A 24,189-nucleotide genomic window follows, 5' to 3' on the forward strand; every position below is an offset into this window, starting at 1 on the left:
TCAGCTTGGCAGTTTTGAAGTGGTGTGCGGACATCATAGGCTGCAGCACGACTTAAAATCTCAAGCTCCATGGTTTAACGTGCATGAGTTCATTTTAGTACAAGGCATGTAGGGCAAATAATTCACTGTGCTGTAAGACTCTCATGCAAACCCAGGGAATTCACCGAGGCTGCACAGTTGTTAAGCCAAGCAGAATTTAACCTATTGAGCTGCTAGCAAAGGGCAGCAACTGTCTGGTATTTATGTAATTGTTTTCTTTATCATGCTTGAATGAAAAGCAGTCTGGGAGCAGCAACATCACAGACCATTTAGGGCGAGTTAAACTGTTTTTTCCAGTTCAACGTTAACCAGATTTTTGGGTGAGGTCCTGCCCAAGGGCGGCTGAGACTCTGCAACCTCTAAACTGAGTTGCAGGTAATGGCATTTCTGAGGGCCCTGCTGGTCAGTGGGGAAGGCAAATGCCACCACACAGCACCACACTGTGAGGTAGCCAGGCTCAGGGAGGGTTCCACAGCTAATCCTGGCTTATTTCACTCTGCACACCTTTATAAGAACCAGTTTAAACTCAGAAAGTGAGTTGTATCGTACACTCCAATGGAGACTGTTCCAAAGAGAAAACCAGGCATTCATTTCTGATAGGGTTACACAAGGCAGAGCAGCCAGTCTTGTGCTATTTCTATATGTGTTGCTGTCTCACATGATCTTATTGTGGCTCTCTGGACATTTTGTTCCTCTTGGAGCCCAGCTCATTGGGACACAGGAGTATACAAGAATGTCCCTTATCAAAACAAAATCTAGAAAAACTATTTCCAATCATAGACTAAAGCTTGAAAACCCCAGCTGTAGAACTTCAACATACAAATCCTTCAAAGTGTATTTTACACTGATCTTATTTATGACATGCAATTGACTGCCAGATAAACAAATTCTCTAACTTTACTGGTGTGTTCCTCCCCTACCAATATAGAGCACACTTGCTCCCTTTTTCTCTCTTAACATTTCTGTCAGGTTGTAATAATTTTCTTCAGTTCAGCTAACCCCTTCTCTGACCTCTCCCTGCAGGTAACTTCAGGACATGCTGCATTTCAATGATTCCAACCTGCTGGATGTCCAGAAACTGCAGCTGTGATAAACGTTCCTTTATAGGTTTTCAAAGATGTCACATTTGGCACAGAAGTCCCTTAACCACAAGTTATTGGTGGCTGTGTGAGTATTCTGGCAAAGTGCTGCAATGAGCTTGTTCTTTTCTGATGTTCCTCCAGCCACTCTCAGAGGGAAGATCCTAAGGTAGACTTCTCATGCAGGGCTACCAAAGGGGTCATCACCTTAGAGATAGCTTTACCTGTGAACCTAACATATATTGTAGCAGGTCTAAAGAGTCCTATGCAAAATTATTCCAGAATGTCTGGATTTCAAAGACTGACACAATGTTGTTGCAAGAACTCTTGCGGACCTCAGAGCTCTCTAAGCACATTTATTTACAAGACAGCAAGGTGATAATAAAGGGCTCCAAGTGAATTGGCAACCAAATTAAGCAGCTTCATAAACCACAAATTTTGAAAGATATGGCAAAGCTAGTGCAGTGGTAATTAGAAAACTAGACAGGCTTAGGGAAACTAAAACTGAGAGTCTTTATCACATATATCCTGGAAAAATCTATGGGTTATACTAACACAAAAGGCTTGTGTTGTTAAAATTTCCACATGTACAGTTTTAAGCATACTAAAGATAAATTAAAGATATTTTAAAGTTTACTTTACATGTAAGAAAGGCATAGTACTTACTCTTCCTCATATATCTTTCTGCAAAAGAGAAGAAAACAAAACACATATTAGATTCCTCCTAAAAGGATTTATACAGATCAGGGGCTAGATTCTCGGATACACTTCAGTGACACAGAGCAGCTATAACTGGCCAGTTAACTTAGGTTTATGGTTGCTATGTGTCAGCAGAACTGCACACAACAGCCGGAGGGTACCAACGTATCTGGCCCTATATCTTTTTGAAAGGACAGCCCCAAATGAGAAAGGATTGTCAGAAGCCTGGCTTTGACTATAAGACCCAGACTTGTCCTAACACTGTTAGAGAAGGAAGTTTGGGTCACTGTGCTAGCAACAGTAAGTAACATCAAGTCCTTAATACAAAAAGTAAAATTAAGCATGTCACACTTCATATACATTCGCATTTACTCTCTTTAAATAGAAATGTATTTCTAAATGAGAAAGAATACATTTCAGCCTTTTAGGATACAGAATCAGTGAAGCTGTTAAGTTTTTTGTAGGCAATACCAAGAAGGAAACCTCTTCAGTGTAGGATGGTATTGATACATACTCTGAAAACAGCAGGGACATGCAATGGTAGTTTGGAAATAATTTTCCTTATGGTATGAGTTCACTGAAATGCCAGGGTACCAAAATGTCTCTCCATCCCTGTGTTAGGCTTTCCTGGCATCACATCATCAACCACTGCTTCTTGACTGCCTGCACTCTTATTTCCTTCCTCACCAGTACCTAACTGAGCATCTGGAAGTTGGTGCTTTCATTGCTTCTGCACTGTCAGCACTTTGTGTGCTTATGACGTCCCTTCGCCCCTGTAACAGTTGACCAAGCTACTTCAGGCTGAAAGGAGAGCAGGTAGTTGCCAGCATCCTTTCATTTTTACCAGCTGCATTTCTTTGGCTAAGCTAGCAAACAACATCCACAGTTTGCATAATTGCTGCTGAAACACAGGACTCTACAGAATTTGGATTTGCACGTGTTTCCAAGGCAGTCACCTACATTTTGGGATGGAATTTCTCCTCTTCAGTCAACAGGAGGAATAGGAATCTCAGCATGGCTAATTAAATCTGATTTGTCTGTACAGATGTGCAGAGTGCCACTCTCAAATTGCTCCTGATATAGAAGTTGTTTTTCACATGGTAGATATTACTCAGCTGAGGAACAGAAGCCCCTAGTAACATTAGCCCATTTTAATTTTTTAAAAATGGAACGATATCCTTTTCAAGGGAAAAAAAATAATAAAGAGTAAACATTTTTCAAGAATAGTCATCACCAGCCCCCACATTTATTATGTCTCACAATGGAAAACAGCCTATAACTTATTTGGTAACAATGCTGCATGATTTTCTTCTTAGGGCAAGTAATCTCCAAATAGTAGTAACAGGTTTAGGTGACCACAGCTCTGCATTTGAGTGTGCACTTTCAGGTGTTAATATTTGAATGGGCTGCAATCTTTAGGCACTGGGAAAAAACACAAGGTAGTATACACACACCAGTCCTCTTTTCATTGGTTCCTGTTTAAAGGCTAATCAGAAAAGAACAAGACAAAAGAAGGCTTCATTGTGAGGAAGGCTTTGTCACTTCCTGCTAGCAAAGGCTACAACGGTTCAGCACAAAATATCCTTTCTCTTCACAAATCCCAGCCGTGATGTTGGAACAGGAGCTCCTCTTGCTGGCTCTGGAATTCAAGTGGCAGCATCCAACCTAGCATGTACGTGGATGCTATCTTTTATCTTTATTTCCTTCCATGTGCCCTTGCCTCAGCAGCAGGGATGAATGAATGACAGTAGTGGCTTCTCTTGATTAGCCAGAAAAGAATATTGTAAGCATCAGCAACTAAAACATGCCCTTAGGGGAGATACCTGGCCATTCATTAGCCTGAAAGCCTGAGTTTATGATAATCTATTTCTTCCAACTTCCAGGGTAGCTAAAACCTAAGTACCCTGCACATATACTCTCTTATGTATTTAATAACCGGACGTGTTGCACAAAAAGCGCCTTATTTTCAACATGACCTGTCTTCAAAGTGAATATTTCTCTTAATATTGTTAATGATTTCCTTCACCACTCTTTCCACATTTCACTTGGACATACTACCCATCTCCTCTCTGCAGACTGATCACTAACCTGTTGAAATATCTGTTGCTGATGTACGCTCCATTATTTGTGACAGCTTTACATCTCTCCTACAAGCATGCAGCATGGGCCTTTCCTGGAGCTGGAGCTAGACCTCTGATCTGAAGGACCATGGTGCATTCCCTTCTGACAGCTCTGTGTGATGCTTTTGGGAAAGTGCTGTGGCAAGGGGATTTATGAGTGGGAAGATAAGCACACTTGAGTGGATGAACTGTTTCCTGTGACTGGCTGCAGGGGAAGCTGCACTGGAGGAAAGACAGATCCATTATTCTGTAGCATCCCTGGTTCCCAACATGTTTCACTGAGGGGCTGGCACTGGAGCTGACAGCACAAAGCACCTTCCGCTGGTGGGACCTGGTAGCTTGCTCCAACACTGACCGCTCTTAAATATCCCCATCATGAGGGGTCCAGCACCGCACAGCCACTCCACATTCCTGGAACCTTGCAACAGGAGCCCAGAAACACCAGTGCATGTGAATAACTGCGTTACAGGCTATTTCAATTCAAGCAATAGAATTGCTGAAGATGGGGGCAGCAAGTTTCCTGGGAGCTGGGCAAGGTGTTCCCAATAGGCCATGATGTGATGCAGCATTTTTTTTGCCAGTATGGGGCACTGAAGCTAAGGAAAGAGCAACCTTTCTTGTGCTATTTTTGGCCATCTTAGAGAGAAAGAAGTCTAATCATGGCCCCTGGCTTGTCATCTTTTCATGAAAGCAGCATAAGCCAGAGCTCCCAGCAAGCCTCATAAAACTCCGGATTTACAGGGGACCTTTCATCTACATCCATTTAAAATGTTCCCTGCCAGGCAACTGACTATGGACGGAAATCATCATTTGAAAAGATCTTACTTTAAGGACTGTACACAGTGTCTTAAATGCTGCTTCAGTTCTTCATCCTTTTCATAGGATTCCAGCATGGTGTGTGCATCATCATGGCGATAGCAGTAGATTTTATATGTGTCTTCTAGTGGGCCTTTAATCTGCAAGAACACTTCCCCTGTTAAAGAGAAAAACAAAGCGTGTCAAGCCAGACAACAGCATCTCAGAAGGAGTTTTATTATTCCACCACATTAGCCGTGAGCTAAAAAGGCTGGCTTCCACTTTACTTCCCTTGGAAACGATCTTGTGTGTTTATGTGCATTATTTATTACACGTATTTCTTAGCTGCTCATCTTTGTCATAGCCAGGCACCATTATATCAGTGTTAATGCACAAAGATTCCCTTAGGAAAAGGCATGAAATCTCTACACCTCGCACCCCTTCATAAACAACCCCCTAATTCACAACCCCATCTTAATGCCCCTTCAGTGGAAACCACACACGAGAGCTTAACTGTTAAGGGGAGACCATTTTTGTGTCATGGGCTGGCAGGAGGGGTGAATGCAAGCCTGTTAATTTTCCTTTTGACTTTTTTTCAACTGAATATGAACTTAAATGGGTTGTAACAATAATGTCTCTATCTCCCATTAGCCATTTCAGTTTTATCTATTTTGCAAAATCCTGAAATGGCAACTGTTATGGCCTAGAATAGAGATTTTTCTTCATGTGACAGAGGAGTAACGTCCACCCCTCCCCTAATTAAATAAAACCACAGTAGATTACAGACATTTTTATATAGTATCTAGGTTTACATACAACTGAAGGGGAAAACATTTCCATTTCAAGTCCTCCACACCACCATTTTTCCCCAAAGAACAGTGGGGAAATTTTAGAGGCACTAAAGTAGTCCTGCACCCGTTTCTCATTTAATTCTAGTGCTTAATTCTCTCAGCCTAAAACTCCCTTGTTGGTTTCTGTGTATGTAGAGTGGAGAAAGCATGCTTCATCTCTTCTGCTGAGATATTCATTTGGTTCTTACACCCTTACACAGCAGTGCCCTGATCAGCATCCTTGGAAATGCATATAATAAACAACATCAATGGTGAAAACTCCTGTCTTGGGCATTTACTGAAAATTACATCTATGTGGCAACTAGTCCAATGTTTCATAAACGTTCCTGTTGAGTTATAACAATGATTATTAAAGTTAAAAGCCAAACACCACATTAATTGGGACCTCTCTATTCATTCACAGACTGAATGCCAAGCTGTCAGGCATCCTGCATGTTTCATCCTGGCCAGAGTGGGCTGTTTCATAATACATTGCATTGAACTGCTCCATCTTGAAGTGAAAAATGATTCAGTTACCACAGTAACACAGCTCTGGGTTTTTTCCCCTAGCAGCGAAGGTTAACTGGGCTGTCTGATGCATGTTGGTTTCAAGGTGCGAGTAAGGGAGCAACAATGACAGAGCTAAGGCCACACAAGTTCATTTTAGTTACTGTAAGGCCACAGTCAGAAAATCACCAGCATCCTGTAGTTAAATGCTCTCTAGCTGTCTGTCTGCTGCTTAATGCTAATGTTGATGGGCTACCAACGTACATTGCATCCTAACTTTGCCATGAACTCTCCATACAGGCCTTTATCAGCCAATGGTGCCAGGGGAAACCTTAACAAGATTTCTCTTGATCCTGCTCCCCTTGGCACCTGATTCTCAGAGATGCTGAGCCCTCACAGATTTCACTAACTTTAAGCGGAGCTCCAAACGCCTAGCATGGCCCATACTATGCTAAGCCCTCAAATGAGTTTATGTTTTCAGTAGCAAAAATGCAAGCTGTAGGTTTACAGCTCATTTCAGAATATACTAGAGGCTGAAAATTATCATGCTCTTCTCCAGAATGAAAGAGATGAGCAAGATCTGTTCACTGACGTATTGTGCCACAAAGACAGACACTTTCATTGATGCTCAGTGATGAGAAAAATTATGTGCTGATTTCATGGATAGGGCCTTTTAAAATCAGATGGATTTCTTAAGCCTAAAGCCTTTTTTGGTTCTGAGCCATATGGACCAAATCAGATGAGCTTTGGGCATATTGCTGCGGGAGCTTGCTTTATGAACCAAAACCACATTGTATTTGGGCACAGCTTTAAAAATATGGAGTCTTTTGCACACTCTGACAGAGGCTAATCTGCCTGATGCCCCTTCTTAAGTGTGGTAGTCATTAATCTCAAAGAGAAAATCCTAGGATGAAGGCTTAAGCAAAAGAAACTGTTTCTCCTGTGGCTTTCAGTGGTGTTTCCTGGGTGGACAGCAGTGGGAGGGGGAGGAAGAAGGGGTCTAATGGCTAAAGCCAGGGTAAGGTTACTAAGTCTTAATATTCCTCCGTATACAGTATCCAGAACTGAGAGGAGAAAAAATACAGGGGAGAACTAGAAAGGGTATTTAACCTCAGTGACACTTAGCATCAGAAGACAAAGCACCACAAAAGGTCCGTCTACGTTAGCGTTTTAGCTCAGATTAGGAGAGGGGTTTTGAAGCCAATCTCTCAGTGGTCCTCATCTCCCATGCCTTGGTTGTGTGGTGGAGCAGTCACAGACACAGACACTGGATCCCTTTGAGGATGGTAATTACCAGAAGATGCACTCCAAGGGCACATCTTATGTACTTCAACTGTAAAGGGCATCTCTCAATTGAACCCTCAATTCAGCCAATCTGAAGTAAGACCTCTTGAAATGTGTAGTATGGATACCAGGTCCTTAGCAGCACCTGTTTCACTCTACAAGTCTGCTCCTATTGGACATTACTACTCATCAATGTGGAGATAGCATAAGGTGTGGAGAACATAGACTAAAATAAGACATGAATATGAACAACCACATTGTTTTGGTTTTAAACCAGTGAATTAGCAGTTCTCCTTAACCTCACCATGACTGGCTTGCCTTCCAAAGCAAGGTAGTTCAAAGCAAGGTAATTAAATACCATAAACATGGTAGAATATGATGTGTATGTTAAACATTCTCAAGCCTGCTTTTGTATATACACTGACTTCAACAACATTTACACTGATTATGAAGATCCTGAAAACAAAATTTTCACCTTGATGTACATTTAGAGGATGACAAACTTACTAACTTATTGCTTATAGCGATGCAATTATTCTCCCTGCTTCTATCGCAGCCTTTGGAAGAATGTCTCACACCTAACCAGCCATCATCTTCCCTGCCATAAGTTAGCCAACTCTGTGATCCACAATCCCATTTTCATGGTTCTTTGTCTGATTCTGGAGAAATACACCCTAATAGATGGATAAAATTGTTTGTCTTTACTTCTGGATGTGGCAGGGAACTAAAAGGATGATTCTCTTGGCTGTGAAAAAGGCACTTCCTGCTAGAATAGAACATTGCTTATTAAGGGTATGACTCATCATGATGCACTTTTGTTGAAATACCGCCAAACAACACAGTCGCATCAAACTACGTTAAGCTGTTGCCTTGGCAAACCAGATTGAGACGTGCTAGGATTAATACATTTCCCAAGCCTCATATGCTTTACTATCATGTTTCTTAGTCAAATGACAACCGATAATTTTCTACCCCATTATTTGTGAGAAAAAGGGTCATTTCTATAACATGTTACCTGTGCATTGTGATCAGTTTAGAGAAGAAAGAACCTCTCTGACCTCTGAATCATGGCTGGAAGTTTTTTTAAGTAAACTGGCTGACTTTGCACTGAAACAAATTAAGAATTCTCACCTGATCCCTTAAGGTGGATCACCTACTGCCTCTGCGCTGAAGAAGCAATTATAGGAGAGCTGATGAATGGTAACGGCTTAAATCTCTCCAGCTGTGCCAGAATGTCAAGTGAAGCCTTAACATTCATGGCCTGACCTGCAGAACATGTGACTGTTGTGACATATGCAGAGCCAACCTGTTTGCTGAAAATACCCATGATCCCTACAGACATTCCTGTTCAGATTCCCACAAACTTTGTATCAATGACAGCTTTCTTGCCTTTACTGACCATGTCCCTGTTAAGCACATGTAACCACCTCTTACATGAATTGTATCACCAGTAGATGTATGTTTACAATGCTTGGGGGGTGGGTATGAGGGTGTTGTCATGTGTTTGTTATTCCAATAATTTTTAATGCTTTTCTTGAACGGCACAAATATGAGTATGCAATATAAGAGTTGGTCTAAGTGTGAGCAGAGTTACGTATGCAATACCAAACTAGATGAACAAGATATGATCAGTATGTGACATAACTCAGTGCTGAAGGTTTTGCTCATGCTAAACTCACTCTCTCCTTCCTTTCTACCCCTCAACATCCAGATGAATGGAAAAAGAGCATCATGATCATATGAGTACAGTAGAGCAGCTGGACAGGTTTCACATGTTATTTTTCCTGTGTCATTATGACAACTTGTAGCATGTTAGCCTCTGGGAGTGGTACTAGTTAAGTCTGATGAGGATAAAGGACAGGAGAGTCTTATGTTTATTCTTTCACGTAGCTTTGTAGAACTCAAGAGGACAGTAAACATACCGATTATTTGCATGGGTGGTTCCACATCTGTCGTGGCTTCCTCCAACAATGACAGCAGTTTGGCTGATACTTGATGGACCAGTTCAATATTGCTAAACAAGCCATCCACGTCAAAGCGAGCAATCTAATGGAATACAAATATTAAGCAGCTACTGACAAAGGATAAAGAAGGACATTGTATATTACAGACCTTCTCTTGCTGTGGCCTGAGTGTTCAACACTCCAGGAAACATCACTTCTGTAAGACCTCACATAAACATCCTCCTTGTGACTTCAAGGACACATATACAGTTTTCAGATTAGTATAATATGGTTGACGCAGTTAACAAAGGGCATGCTATCAAGGGCTTTTAACCTTATTTTCAACTATTCCTAATCTGGAAGTGTTTACCTAAGAAGGAAATAAATATTATCATCTGAATAAAGAAAAGATCTTTTGCTGGCTTTAAAATGTTTGTTTAGTTTCCCACTGAGGAAAAGAACAGTTGACAGTGGGTTTGATTCCCTGATTACCAGTTGCTAACAGAGGCTGCTACATAAACTGAGACTTTGGCTCTTTGGTGACTGCTACCAGGTACAAAGACTTACAGACAGTGGTACCATTTTAAGTCAGTTGTCCTATAAACCCAGAAATATAATCAAGATGATACAATTTCCACTAAAACAAACACATTTACAATTCTAGGTATTAATATAACCTAAAGAGCTTCCTACAGAGCCTGAGCGCACAACATTGACTTCAGTCAACTGCATCAATTTACACCAATGTAAAATTTCATTCCATGTCCCTACTCATCTTAGAGCAAGTAAAATATTTCCAGGACACATACTTTTCATGCAGTAGTTATTTATTTCCTTGCACAGCAGGGCAATAGTTAATATTCAAAGGACAATTGGAGATAGCCAGTGGTAATGTGTTAGTACTGAGAACAAAGGCAAGACTGATTTCAACATCCATATTGATACCCTCTGAGTGTATCTTTCCATTAGAAACAGAATTGCTGACTTACACAGCAGCTTACCAGATGCCAGGAGGATCAAATTGCATGCTATTGTAACAGAATCAGAAATATTCTTTCAGTACTAATGCAGTTAATTTCTTTATAAGTATTATAGGGCCTAAAACATGTTTTATCCATTTGGAAATATGAAACTGATTTACTGCTAGGTCAATTTTTTAAATTCTATCCTTCTCTAAATATATTACAAACTTTCAGTACTGTACTAGCCTTAAAACCATGCAACATTCTTGAAAGCCTTTCAAAAATGCAGAGGTTATTAAATTAAGACAGTTATAATCTCTAAATTACTTTTCCTATATACATCTAACACAGGACTTCCGACCTCTGCTCCAGCACAATACCTACATAGTATTTGGAACTACAGTGTGCATGGACACTTACACACATTAATACAGTGACAAAGGACAGAATTTAAATCTATGTTTTCTGTTGACTGGAAAAGAAGGAATACAGCATGCTTGTCAAAAATCTCAGAGTTCAACCAAGGAATACTCTTTCTTGGTGCTGGCCAGGCTGGGGAGGGAGTCAAGTGGAGACTACTTCTAGGCAGATGAACAAGTGAGGAGGAAGAAGTCAAGAACTCCTTAAAATTATGCCAGGAGATGCCAGCTCTTCTGAAAACCAGTTGGAACAAACTCTGACAGAGTTTTAAGAAAGAAAAAACGTTCGCAGGAGCTTAAACATCACAGGCTTCAGCTGGCCACAGCATTTCCTGAAGAGGCAGTACCAATGTCATGTAAAGACACTTTGGCCTCTGCACCTGTATTTTGTCACCAGTTTCATAAGAAACCCTACATACAGAATACTTGGTTTAAGGTTTGGTTTAAATTATTTTTTTCTGTATCTGCAGCAGATATCATCTGTGCAACCTCTGTGACCGCTATGTTGCAGGCCCCACAAACATGAATCTTTCTCTGGACAACCTCCTCTATTCCCAGCTTTCGGCTGCATAATTTTTCTACAAATTGAAATACCGTTGAGAAAAAGGTGCTCTTTGAAGTCTCAGCTGAAAAAGAAAAAGGGTATCATTGGCCTAATAAGATCTTCTGCCTGAAAGTTTATGAGCCTTCCTTCTTAAATGTGCCTTTTCTGTGTAGAATACAAATTTCTGAAGTGCTCACTGGTCTATCAGACATGGTATTTCTCCACCACAGCTGTCTGAAACGCTGGGAAAAGTTACCTTTACAACTGAATTTAACCTTGATGGGGAGGTTCATGCCTTTTCAGGTTGCTGAAAATACTTGGAAATATAATGGAAAATACTGTTTGATATCTTCATAAGTGATCTGGATGATGGGATGAAGTGTACCCTGATGAAGTTTGCTGATGATACCAAACTGAGTGGATGCTTCAGAAGGGAGAACAACCCTGCAGTATGACCTGAATAGGTTGGAAGAGCAGGCTAACAAGAACTTTATGAAGTTCAACAAGAACAAGTGTAAGGTCTTGCACCTGGGAAAACATAATCTGGGAGTGCAGCACAGCCTGGCGAGCAGCTCTGTGGAAAGGGACCTAGGGGTCCTGGTAGACAAGAAGCTCAATATAAGCAAAGTGTGCTGCAGCAGCAAAGCAAGCCAACAGGATGCTGGTTTGCACCAACAAGTGTATTCCCAGCAGAGATAAAGAAGTCATTACCCCACTCTACTCAGCACTTGTCAGGCCACACCTGAAACACTGTGTTCAGTTTTGGTCCCCACTATACAAAAGAGATGTGGAAAGGCTGGAGAGGGTCCAGAGGAGGGCCACAAAGACGATCAGAAGACTGAGAAGTCCGCAACATGAGGAAAAGCTGAGAGAACTGGCTTTGTTCAACCTTGAGAAGAGAAGGCTTAGGGAAGACCTTATCACCATGTTCCGGTATTTAAAGGATGGCTAGAAAGACACTCCCTTTTTACAAGGATTCACATGGAAAAGATGAAGGATATATCTGGAATAATATCCCCAGGGAAGTGGTGGATTCCCCAACATTGGACACTTCTAAAATTCAGATGGTCAGGGTTCTGGGCCATCTTGTCTAGACCATGCTTTTGCCAAGAAAGGTTGGACCAGATGATCCTTGAGGCCCCTTCCAACCTGGTATTCTATCATTCTATGAAAATACCTGGGTTTACCAGTTTTTACTGCTTTTAGAGGTGCCAGTAAAGGACTGCCAGGGCATGTACATGGGGTTATAATTGCAGAGCAGTATGGAGAGTTGTAAGCTGCCTATTGCAGCCCACAAGCATCCAAGTTGCCCTGTGGGCAAGTACCTGATGCAGGCTTTACGCAAGTGTAGTGCAAGTGTCAGGAGCATATCTGACTTCCCGCTCTCCTCGTTAGAGCCCTGGCACATCCCTTTCCAGAGAGCTAGCTCTAGACTCACTCCTGGCATCATGTCACTACCATGTTGACACTTGTGCTTGCATTAAGATTATCTGCAAGCAGAACGTGGGTGAGTTGAGACCTTGACGTCACTGCCTCATCCTCCACCCCCAGCGCTCACCTGCTTGTTTCTCAGGGGCTGAATCACTTCCTTGATGCAAAGATCCAGGTCGCTGATATAGTCTTTCTCTGTCTGCATGAGTTCTGTGATGATTTTCACCCTCTTGGCCATCATCCGTCTGCTAACTTGTTCTTCATCCTCCTGTGGTGAAGACACAGGGGCTGAAGACCCCACCTGTGGGGTCATTTTTTCTGTTTAAAAGAAGGAGATTTGTGAGGAGCATTGTAATCCCACATGCTCACCCAGCTTGCCCTGCATGACCGTGGGGGAACGTAACCAGTGCCTGTTGGAAATTCCCCAGTTGCCATGGGAAGCAGGAAAAGAAGCGTAAGAAATGTCAATACTAGCTCAGACCCAGTGTCATCCCATCTCCCCCTTCTAAAAGTGGACATGGTTTTGGCAAAGGAAACTGTCCATTTGGCAGTGAGGGGATAACCCATCACCAGCTCCCCCAGCTTTAATGTTGTGTATGTGAACAGAAATTTTCCATGAAACACAGAAGAGTCTGATCCTTGTCACAATGAAATTCAAGGATAGCTGATGCCCTTCTACTCCTTTGAAAATGCAGTCTCGATCTGACATCTATTATGATTTGGAGGATGGGAGAAAATGTGTTCCTGTGGAAGAAAAAGGCTGTGTTTACCATAAATAAGCTTCACTGGAATAACCTTTGCTCTGCACAATGTAATGTTGAGTTTATTCATGGGAAGCTGAGGGCTACAGCTACTAGAAGACAAGCTTTTAAATGAAGACAATGTTACTAACACTGACGATGAAACTTGCAATTCTGTTTAAAAAGACTTATTTGAAGGAGGCAAAGGAATTACAGGAGAATATGGGGGAAAACCTTTAACGATAAATAACAAACATTTCTTGGAACAATGGAGATCACTGGGATCAGGGCATGCTTAAGTATTTTTCCACAAGTATTTTACTTGTTTCAAATCATAGAAACGCAAGCGAGTCTTCTACAGATAGGTAATTTATGTATGCTACAGGACCTGCACATAACCTACTTATCTGTAATGATGGTCTTCCCTTTTGCCAGTTTGTAAGCCAGCCTGCAGACACCCATGTCCGCTGTACAAAGGGTACTGAATTTTATCTATGTACACTGACAATCTGTATTTTTCATTAGGAAAAACATACAAAAACCAAGTGAAAGACTTCAGAAGCTATTCTGGTGTTTTTCTGCTAGCCACAAGATGGTGCAGGGTACCAACAAAGATGGTCATATCATTACTGTACTCATCTCTGCATTACTCCGGTCATGCTTTGACAGCATTGGCTTTCATTGCTCAGTGGCAAAGGACGGGAATCTCTACCGAGGATCAGACTGTTACGCCTTTGTGTCAACTTCTTGTTGGGGAGCATACTGTATAATGAGGCAACAGCAAGCAGTACCTGATGCTTTGCTCACTGATAGTCAATACTGAATGTGTTGTAGTTGTTTGAATTGATTGTCAAGGAGAGGTCGTGAGCACTCAAGTGAGCATTGAACAACATGCAGCTCATCTGTACAACACCAGCCAAGGCTGTAGATGATAACGGAGCTGGACTTGTGGGAAAACCAAGCAGCTTTCAAGAGAGAAGGCTTTGAGCCGCCTACCACCGAGAGGTATAAAATGTTATAAACCCAATGTATTGTCATCCCCAACCCCTTCTACAATTATGCTGACCACTAATATTCAGAAAGGACAGTTTCGTTATTAATGCTTCTCCCATCAAGTTTTCTATTGAGACTGATGTGACCAGTTACCGTTTTAAATAGCTACTTTTGGGACTGCACCTCCACCTCCGTACTGCTAATTTTAAACAGTGAGGACAAGGAACCTAAACAAAACAAACCAGGGAGGGTGGCTGTTTCTTCAGACTTTTTTGTATTTAGATGTACTTTTTATCTTTGAGTTTTTAGCCTTGAAGTCTGTGTATAACAGCCATGAACGTTTTGTCCTCAAGTCTGTACACAGACAATAAAATGGAAACATGATGAAGATGTCTCCCCTCCACAAGGCTTGGGCTATCAAAAGGTTTTCAAGCTGAATCTTGCCCTAGTGAGTCCACGCTGGTGTGAATGCATAGATTGTACAGGAGTTCTCTGTGCTGCAGGTCTCACCCACCAAAGGTGCGGTGGGCTGGATAAAACAGACTCTGTCCTTACCTTAGTGAGGAGGAGAGCAAAATTGGTACCAGTATCACTCCACAGTTCCCTCTGAGCAATTTTCTGCCAGGGTTGCAGAATGAGGCCACCTTGCCTGCTGCTTATGTGCTAAACTGGCAGGAACTTTTCCTCTGAAAACTTACAATATGTAACTACACTTATAAATTCACAAGGAACCACATGAACAATACATTTCTGTTCCAGTTCTGCACCAAAATCAGCATTTTTCTTGAGATCAGGTGTGAAAATGTTTGCATGTGTGTGATTCTATATGAGAGTTCAGGGTGACTCCTGAAAAAGTGCAGAGAGAAACAGATGCCCTGACAAATCTCAGAAATGTCATTTCATCTCAGATGCAGCACTGTTACAATATCAGATGGAATTTGAAGGTAAACACAAGATGCTGTGCAAAAGAATTTTCTAATCTTTTATACTAGTGGCAGGGGAGGGCATTATATGAGCAAAATAAAACCCCTGTATCCCACTTCAGGCTTGAAGGTGCAATCCCTTGAGAGGCTGTTCTTTCCGTTTTATGTCATTAGATCACCCTGATCAAATTTGATTCTTGAATTATGTCAGGGCTCATCTATTATCCTTATCGCATGATAGATAATAATGCCAGGAAATAAAAACTATTCTCAACAGGAAGAAATAACTATGAGAAATATCAGGTAGATGCTGTTTCCTTATAGAAAACATGTTTTTTAATAAATGTATCCTTTTGTTAAAAGAAATATAATTTTTCATTTTCACTCAATATGTTCACTTTTTCATTTCAGGTATGTCCTTCTCTATAGAATGCAAGAGCAAGATCTTGAAGTGATGATTACAGCCAAAACCTGTGATTTCATGTTCAGCTGATTGCTTTTGACCAGTTCGAGAACATTAGTAGCTTGTGAAATCCTTGTGGAGTAAGTGAAAGTTTAATGAATGCACAAACAGCAAGTGCATATCTGGAATATAAGCTGGCTTGTTCCTACCTGGTATCGTGTACCAGCCCTGGAACGGTTCAAGAGAGAGGATTAGCAGGAAGAGACATTGCTGAGGATTAACTGCGACAGTAAGAATTTGGCTCATTCATCCTCAGAGATGCTGGGTTTAGAAAAAAAGTTAAAACTTTCTGTTGAATGGTTTATTAGACAGCTGTGTCTTAAGACCAGTTTTCAAAAAAGTTATTGGCATTTTTAGTAGGCATAAACATGTAAAGCAGAAGGTACTTTTTGCAATTGTTGCTTTGTGATGCCAGTTACCTGCAGGAGTCACCTTTCTGGAGGACTTTGCTTTGGAGAGGAAGGTGCTAACTTTGGTTTTCCAGCTGTATATTGAAGTACACAGCTCTAGTTGCATGAAACCAGAGGTTCACTATATGATTACATGGACAAAGCAGCCACATGTCTTACAAAAAACAGTTTCTTGCAAGTAGACTTCATGAAGTCTAAAAATATCCCCCAGATGGAGACATCCAGCAATGCAGTGGAGGAATAGAGCTTGCAAGGTGCAAATGTGGCAGCCCGGTTCTAGGCCCAGGGGAAGCATTGGGGATTCTACAGTAAGTCACTGGAGGAACAGCCATAGCAGGTTTGCAAGATCCGTACATGCAGATTTCCCTGGCTTTCCCACCTAGAGAGTAAGCAGCTCCAAGAGGTCTGCTCTATCCATCCTTCCTCCCAGGTAAGATGCTCAGGTTGGGTATTATGTTTGCCTTTGGGGACAGGACCCAGGTTTCTCCCCATCCAATCCTTTCCATCTGGAAGTGAAGGCACTGGCACAGAATACAGCAACAAGTACAGTGATATCAGTGCATGGAGTGAGTAACAGGCCTTTTTATTACTTAGGCAGCATTTGGAGGACACCAAAGGAACACAAGTTCTGCACTCACACTGTGCAGATATGGGGATTTTGCCTGGCACAAGGGAGCAGTGAAGGCATAAGTTATCAAGGTATAACAAACAAATTACAGCATTACTGTGTTTTCATGTGTGAAACCTGAGTCTCACACCACCCTGGATAAAATTACTTCTCTGTGAAAGCAAGTCCTCAGATAGCCTGTACCCTCAGATAACCTAGCTGTTGCACACAGGAATGTACACCAGCCTTTATCAGCTAGATTTGGGAATGAAATGCAGGCAGCCAAGTTCAGAGACTGCTGCTGTGGCAGCTTTTCTCTTCCCCCTCATATCTCCCCTCACACCATAGCCCTGGCTCTGCCCATTACACCCCTGCTCCCACTGCAGGTGCAGGGAAGGCTGTAGGGCACAGGGAGACTGGGATGCTTGAAAATGAGGGAGCCTGAAACAATAAAAGCAGTGGGAAAGGATGGAGTGTCCCACTGTATGCAGAAGTGCATCACATGACAGGAGTTTTACTCCAGATCCCACTCCCTTTGTGAGGGGCCACTTCATAAGGGTGTCGTTATAGTTTTCACACCAGCGTTATTACAGTGCAATATTATGGGGCAAGCACAGTACAGATTAGATCTGCTGTACTCCAAGTTGGGCACTAAAATACAAAAGGATTGGGAGAGGGTTGTGGAAAATGCCGTTTTGTCTTTTACTCACAAAGGCACATAACAGCAGCATTGTTCAGGAGCAGGTTTGTTGCACACGTGCTGCGAGTTACACATGCAAAAGCCCCTTTTCTGAACACAGGAGAACACCGCAGGACCAGAATGACCTTGCACCAGTCTTCCTGGGCAACGGGCTCGCTTATAAAATCTGCATCAGAGACTTCCTTGCAATTAGGTCATTCAATCTTTGATCATTTTTCTGTTCCATAAGGTACAGAAAATATTTACATTCGACACGCAAGTTCTTTCTTCAATTCCTTGACAGCAGACCGCTTTAATTATATGTGTGCTGACAGGACTACAGAGAGATCCCATGTGACCGCAGTGGAAGGGAAGAAAGCTTATCATCAGGTGACAGAAGAATGCCCTTATTGTTAGCGCCAATACTTACAAATAAACCTTCCAGTGTGTCATATACCGGTATAAATATACCACTCCTGTGGCATTGAGCTAATACGTTAATAAAGTAAGAACCTAGACAGGGCTGCATCTGAATTACTTTCCCTGGGGCACATGCCCCTCAAGATTTGTCACGGATTAGCTGTATGAACTGTGAGCTGTGTGACCCACAACACAAAGTATCCCAATTATTAAAACATTGGCTAATATGCTCAGAGAAGGATCCATAAACCTCCTTGAGTCCTAGTCTTCACTCCTTTACCCCAGTTGCTATTACTAGTTATGCTGCAGTAGATCCTAAGAGTCCTAAACCACACAGCAGGACTGGATTGTGCTAAACGCTGTGCAAACATGGCAGCACAAAATGGATTCTACTCTGAAAAGATAAGCTCGCTTCCCAGCCTGGCTGCCACTGCTTTATTGCAGTGCAAGTGAACAGAATTAGATCCTCCAAGCATAAATTTGCATGGGAGAAAATAGAAGTATTTCTTAGATTGTGATTTCTCATCACAGAGCACAGGGGGGTATTTTCATCAAGTCATGTCCTACGCTTCAGGAAATAATCCAGACTTTTACTCCTTACCATACTTCAGCAAACCAACCACTCCAAAGATCAATACATTTTGCAGTGAAATAGGATATTATCTGCATTGTAGTCCATAGAAAGTTAATCAGTAAGTACAGCGCAAAGCAAATAAGGAACTGGAGAGAGGTGTAGAGGATGGTTACTGCTGATGGGAGGTGCCAAGAAACTGTGTGCATGGACTTCCAACCCACACAGGAAGAAGCAGGCAAGGAGGAGGATGGGGAGGAGGAAGGTTCTTTGTTTGTGATGGAGTGAATGGGGGTTGAGTTGCCTCTGACTGGGTTTTTGTATGCCAAGGGATAGCAGCTTTCCAGGGATTTCTATAATTTCACAGGTTTCTGAGTAATTTCTGTTGTTGGTTATTTCTCATAACTACATTAGACACAGGCAAAATGTGAAATTCAGGGTTCGGATACGACCTGAGAGGCAATATATTGTGGTAGCTCTGTGATTTGAATCACTATATCTATTACAGGTATGTCACTGATGTATTTTAAATTGAAGCAAATAATTTAACAGTGCAGTTGACCCTTTGACAGTTAAAGTTATAAGGGAGTTAATATGTAATAGATTTGTAAAACAATGAGTATTTTCAAAGCATGCATTGTCTCACTGAACACTGCAAATGTGATCTCCAATTCCTTCTGGAAAACTACCATTTTCTATAGCTCATTTTTCACGCCCAGCATAAGTTTGGTATATGATTATGAACAAAACACAACGAAAAACCTAAGAGCGAACTATGTTTTAAATCCCTTTTCATGGTCTTCCCTTTTTGGTTGATAGCATCTATCCCAACATGACACATTGTATCTTAATCTGTTTTGATGTTGCAAACATTTGTGTGCCAATAACTACATCAAATGAACTCCTCTTACTGAAATACACAGGTACTCACAGAATGGCAGCTTTAAGTTGATTCAAAGGTTGATCCCAACATTAATGCAGTACATAGATATTAATACAGTTATTTTTACAGCTGCTACTGATGGATTTTCACTGTAGAAAAGAGACCAACTCCTAACAGCTAAACAGCTAGGGGTAACACGTTTGAAAACTGAGCTGCTAAATACCATTTCGCGCCATTGCTTAAGGATAGTAGCAAGTTCTTCATTCCTCTTCAAAGGACATATGTGCAGGATTTTCTAGTGAACATAGGGCAGATATAAAAATATCACAGGAACTCTAGCTTAGCTCTTATAATGGCCCTTGATACTATTTCTGCATCCACCACAGATGCTAGTGAATATATTTTTCCTAACCCCATTTTTTCGCTCTTTAGAACAGTGATGCTTCTGCGCAGTTGATGGAGAACTATGAAAGAAAAATACATGTATGGCTTTATCAAAGTATTTCTGCACTCATCAAAGAATGCAACTACAAACCAGGTTCTAGATGACTGCATGGTTGTACCACAAACCTGCCATTTTATAGCAATTGCCTTATTTTGCCTTATCTAAAATGGGACTGCAGGCATTTGGTTATCTCACAGGGTAAGGTGAAATAGATGCTCTAATTCTTGCCAAGTTCTTTGAGAATATAATGGTTACTCTGCATCTTATTTCCTTTCTAAAAGAGTAAAGCCAGGAGGTGTTGCATGGCCATTCACACCAGATAAGGTATTGAATAGATGTCCCTACTATAATAATTAACTATGAAAATGCTTTCTTGTGTTTTTAATGAATCCTTAGTTTTAAAGTGAAAAACACTTGCATAAATTTGCACCTTTGACAATGCTACTGTGCTCGTGTTTGTAGACTTACAGAACAAACCATCTTGATTACCCTGGACATCTGGGCGGTAGGTTGCCTTTCTCACTCTTTATAGAAAACATTTTGGATTCTGCATAAAACAGGAAATCCAAGGCAGAGACTGAATTGTCAGGAGTTTGTATGCCTGTTGGCTCACTTGGTTTTGTTTTTTTTTTGTTTGTTTACAGGCTTTTATTTGGGGACCTATGCTTGTAACACACTGAGCTGCACTTTGACCATATACTTCAGAGTTGCTAGAAATGGCGGGGGGCTGTGGGGGTGTGTGTGCTCTCTGTCTCGGTCCAGCCAGGATCAGGGCACCGTGCAGAAAAATGACAAACTCACAACAGTCTGTTGAAGGGGGAGCATTGTCAAGAGCAAAGGTTGCTGCACTGTGTGCAAGCTCCCAATTTATTACCACCTGTTTACACAGGTTCGTTTTTACTTTTACATCCTACTGACCTTCAGGTTTTGCCTGTTTGTAGCTTACATGCTCACCACACTTTGCAGGTGGTGTTTTTTACTGCTGCTTTTCACTCAACACAGTGTTACATAATGCTGCCTCAGTTTCCCACAATCATTCTTCTAGCCTCAAGGTCAGTTTACATTTTGCTAGCCACCGATTCTTAATTGCCACAGGGGGCAACAGCCTAGTTTCTACTCAGGGAACCGTTTAAAACACACAGAGGTCTGGAAGGGCCCTCAAGAGGTGTCTCGCCCATGCTTCACCTTGCACAAATGTGCTGCAGTGCTGCTGTAGGCACTGGGGTGTAAAGACACCTTGGACCCCATGCTCTGCCTAGGTTGCCTGCCACTAGCAGAGATGTGGGTCCTGCAGCCTCTGACTCTTAGCTGTGGAAATCTGCCCCACTCACGGGAGATTCCCCTCTGCAGGGTTTGCTCCTGTTGCATCTCCTCGTCTTACACATCCTTGTCTGTGCTAATGCCTACCACAGCTCTGCAAACTGTGTGTTAGAAAACATTAACAGGGGTCTATAGAAGGGAAGGGCAACTAAACTTAGAGTTTTTCCTCCCACTCATATGGGAAGCAAGTGCAAATGATTACCATTTGTATCTTTTTGCAAAGCATTTACCATTCCAGGGTGATCAAAGTCCTGAACTGGTGATATGCAACAGACCGTTTATGTCACCCACAGAGCTGTTGGGTTTTCTTACCAAGAATGGACACTTCAAAAGCTTTGTGCCAAAAAACCCACTTCCCTCACCTTGAAGTAAGCTGCTTCACTTCCAAGTGCTAGTGAGAAAAATGAAGAACATAAAGGCATACAATCATAACACATCATCATTGTTGGCAGGTAGCACATTAGGCCTGGGATCCATGATCATAATCAGATTCAGGCACATCTAGCTCAGCAAAATTTGATCCAGATCAGGCCTTGGCACATAACTGATTTCTTTCCATTGCGACTGTAAATACACTTCATAGGAATTTCCAATGACTTTGTTTTCGCTCTGAGGACAGGCAACTTCTAATCCAATATCAAGCCTGCAGGTACCTTGTTAACCCATCACCGTTTTTCTTGAACAAACACAAGCAAGCAGAGTGACCTGATATCAGGCTGGTGCTTTGCAGTAGGTGGCCGCAGCAGTCTCAGCTGGTGGCAGGAGCTGTAAAGCTGGATTTACGATCTCCTTGGATTGCTGCCATGAACATAACCTCATGCTCTGCCATGACTACCTAGGTTTCCCTGCCTCCTTTGCTTCAGATTTTAAATAGGAGACATTTAAGGCATAAATACACCTGACATCGAACAGAAAGATCTCACTTTTTGCTGGACACTGCACTGGTAACCTTGACCTCACCTGGGCAACCCCCTTCACAAGTGAAAAACTGCTGTTTTGGTGGGACCTGTGCCAGGAGCTTGCCTGCCCAACCATAGCAATCCATGCTTGTACCCTGAAACACCTCTGTCAGATCCCTGCAGTGTGTGCCTGATTTAACTGAAAATTTTTCATCTTCTCATTGATTAGCTATCACGAGGAGGGAACAGCATAATCGATGAACCACTCTGTTGTTCTCAGCGTATGCAGCCACCATAGAAATCCTATTATTTTCAGGTTTATTATTTTATTTTCTGCTTTTATTGTCTCTCTGAAGGAATGATACTTCCTAATTAAGTGCATCAAAACCATAATACAGCAACTCAAAGTATTTTCCCATTTTATTTCCCCATAAAGGATTATTGTCACAAGAGTGACTGTCACAAGGCAGTTATACCACTATTAGTAATAGAGGCTTATATTATAATACTACTCAAACCCCACATTTGTGATGGGGTCCTGTCATTCAAGACCCTGGATACCCACTGAAATTTGTCAATTTGCATGATAGAGCACTCCCAGAAATAGTCATACACATTCTTCATCCTTTTTCTCGATTTGTGGCATCACATTTAATTACTGACAGGCCCAATACTGACATACATTGCCAATTTCTGGTCCAGATGCAATTTGATTCTTTCAAAAGAAACCCTCTCCATAATGGTATAATTTGAATCAGCATATCCATCAAAACATGTATTTAGCTGTATTTCAGTTCAGGCTTGTACAATCTGAGCAACAGATAAACACATTATAGATCTTGGTATTTTTACCTGAAAGAAAAAACTGCACTTGATGCTTCTAATTACTTAGCATATACCCCACTTGATAGGACAGCCAGACAGATAGCATGGAGCCATCATATTTTCAAGTTACTGTTTGCATTACAAACACATTCTGCTGGTGAACGAGAAACATCCCGGCTGCACATGCATTTTTCAGGAATACACCAAAACCTTTGATACATTTTGTGTTCTGCCTACACGACATTATTTAGGAAAATTCAAGGAAACGTTGCACACCCTGGAAGGGGGGGGGGGGGGTAAGGCTGTGAGGGGGCAATTGCTCACCCCAGCTATGGGTGTGTGGGGGAGGAGACTGCCATTCCTTTCTTTATCTCGAAGCTGCAGACGGGGGGGTGTCGATATACCACCTCAGCCAGAGCATCTCGAGATACACCCCAGCCCAGAGGATCCCTAGCAGCAGAGCACCAAACAAGCTTCCCGGTACCTTGTAATTTCTGGCTGTACTCTGTCCTGTCAGACTGACTCCTCCTCAAGGTGCTGTGGTCCCCGGTGACCGCAGTGCTCTCCACCACAGGCTCTGTCCTTCTCCTCTCCCCCATGTACAGCTTGCTCCTCAGCAGGGCCAAATTCCTCTTCCTGCCCCCCACGCCTTCCTTCCCTGGACAGTCCATGCTCGCCATGGCCAGCTCTGCTTGGTGGTGGTGGTGGTGGGGTGGGGAGGCAATATCTTGATTTCTTAGGAAGGTGAACTCGCTGCCCAGGTGAAGGCAGGTTGCTTTAGGCTTGGTTTTGGAGCAGGGCTCCCAGGGCCCGGGGCTCAGCCCTGTCACCTGTGCTGGAGCAGCTCCACCCCCGGGAAGCTGACGCCCCAGGCAGTGTTTGCATTCACCTGCCCTATGTGCAAGCACGCCTGGCGGGGCCGGTTTCAGAGCCAGCCCCAAACCGCAGCCATTCAAGGCCCCTTTCACTGCTTCAGGGTATGCTCCTCACCCCACTGCAGGGCCGTGGGTGCCGGCACTCCGTCCTTGCTGTGCAGTAGCAGGGCAACGTCCGAGTGCGGCAGGGCACCGCCATGCTTTCACAGGACACCTTCCCTCTGCACTGCCGGGGTAGTGGGGAAGCAGAGGGCATGGCAAAAAGGAAGAGGAGGCCAGGCCAATCCCTTGACCATCACTCCTTCTCCTTCCTCAGCCTGGTCAGGACCTCAACTCCTTGCGTATCGAATTGCATCTGACAGGCTCCCAACTCCACCGAGGGGTGTAGCCAAGAGGCTGGAAACTCCTGATCTACAGGTTTGAAGGGAGACTGATCCCCCAGGACAACGAAGAAAAGAGATGAGAAGGAGACAAAAACCTCTCT

The 24,189-nt window shown here is 42.5% G+C and overlaps 1 protein-coding gene across 1 annotated transcript in view; it reads right to left on the reverse strand.

Moving 5' to 3' along the window:
- Positions 1-23,510, reverse strand: part of ARHGEF38 (Rho guanine nucleotide exchange factor 38) — a 37,406-nt gene extending 13,896 nt beyond the window's left edge. The window contains exons 1-5 of the mRNA XM_074903986.1: positions 23,315-23,510; positions 12,780-12,970; positions 9,276-9,399; positions 4,763-4,910; positions 1,785-1,802 (exon numbers count right to left, since the gene is read on the reverse strand). Of these exons, the coding sequence (XP_074760087.1) occupies positions 1,785-1,802; positions 4,763-4,910; positions 9,276-9,399; positions 12,780-12,970; positions 23,315-23,510 (677 nt within the window). The remainder of the gene's footprint in view (positions 1-1,784; positions 1,803-4,762; positions 4,911-9,275; positions 9,400-12,779; positions 12,971-23,314) is intronic.
- Between the last annotated feature and the right edge of the window lie 679 nt (positions 23,511-24,189).

This window comes from Athene noctua, chromosome 4 (assembly GCF_965140245.1).
Source record: "Athene noctua chromosome 4, bAthNoc1.hap1.1, whole genome shotgun sequence".
NCBI lineage: Eukaryota > Metazoa > Chordata > Aves > Strigiformes > Strigidae > Athene > Athene noctua.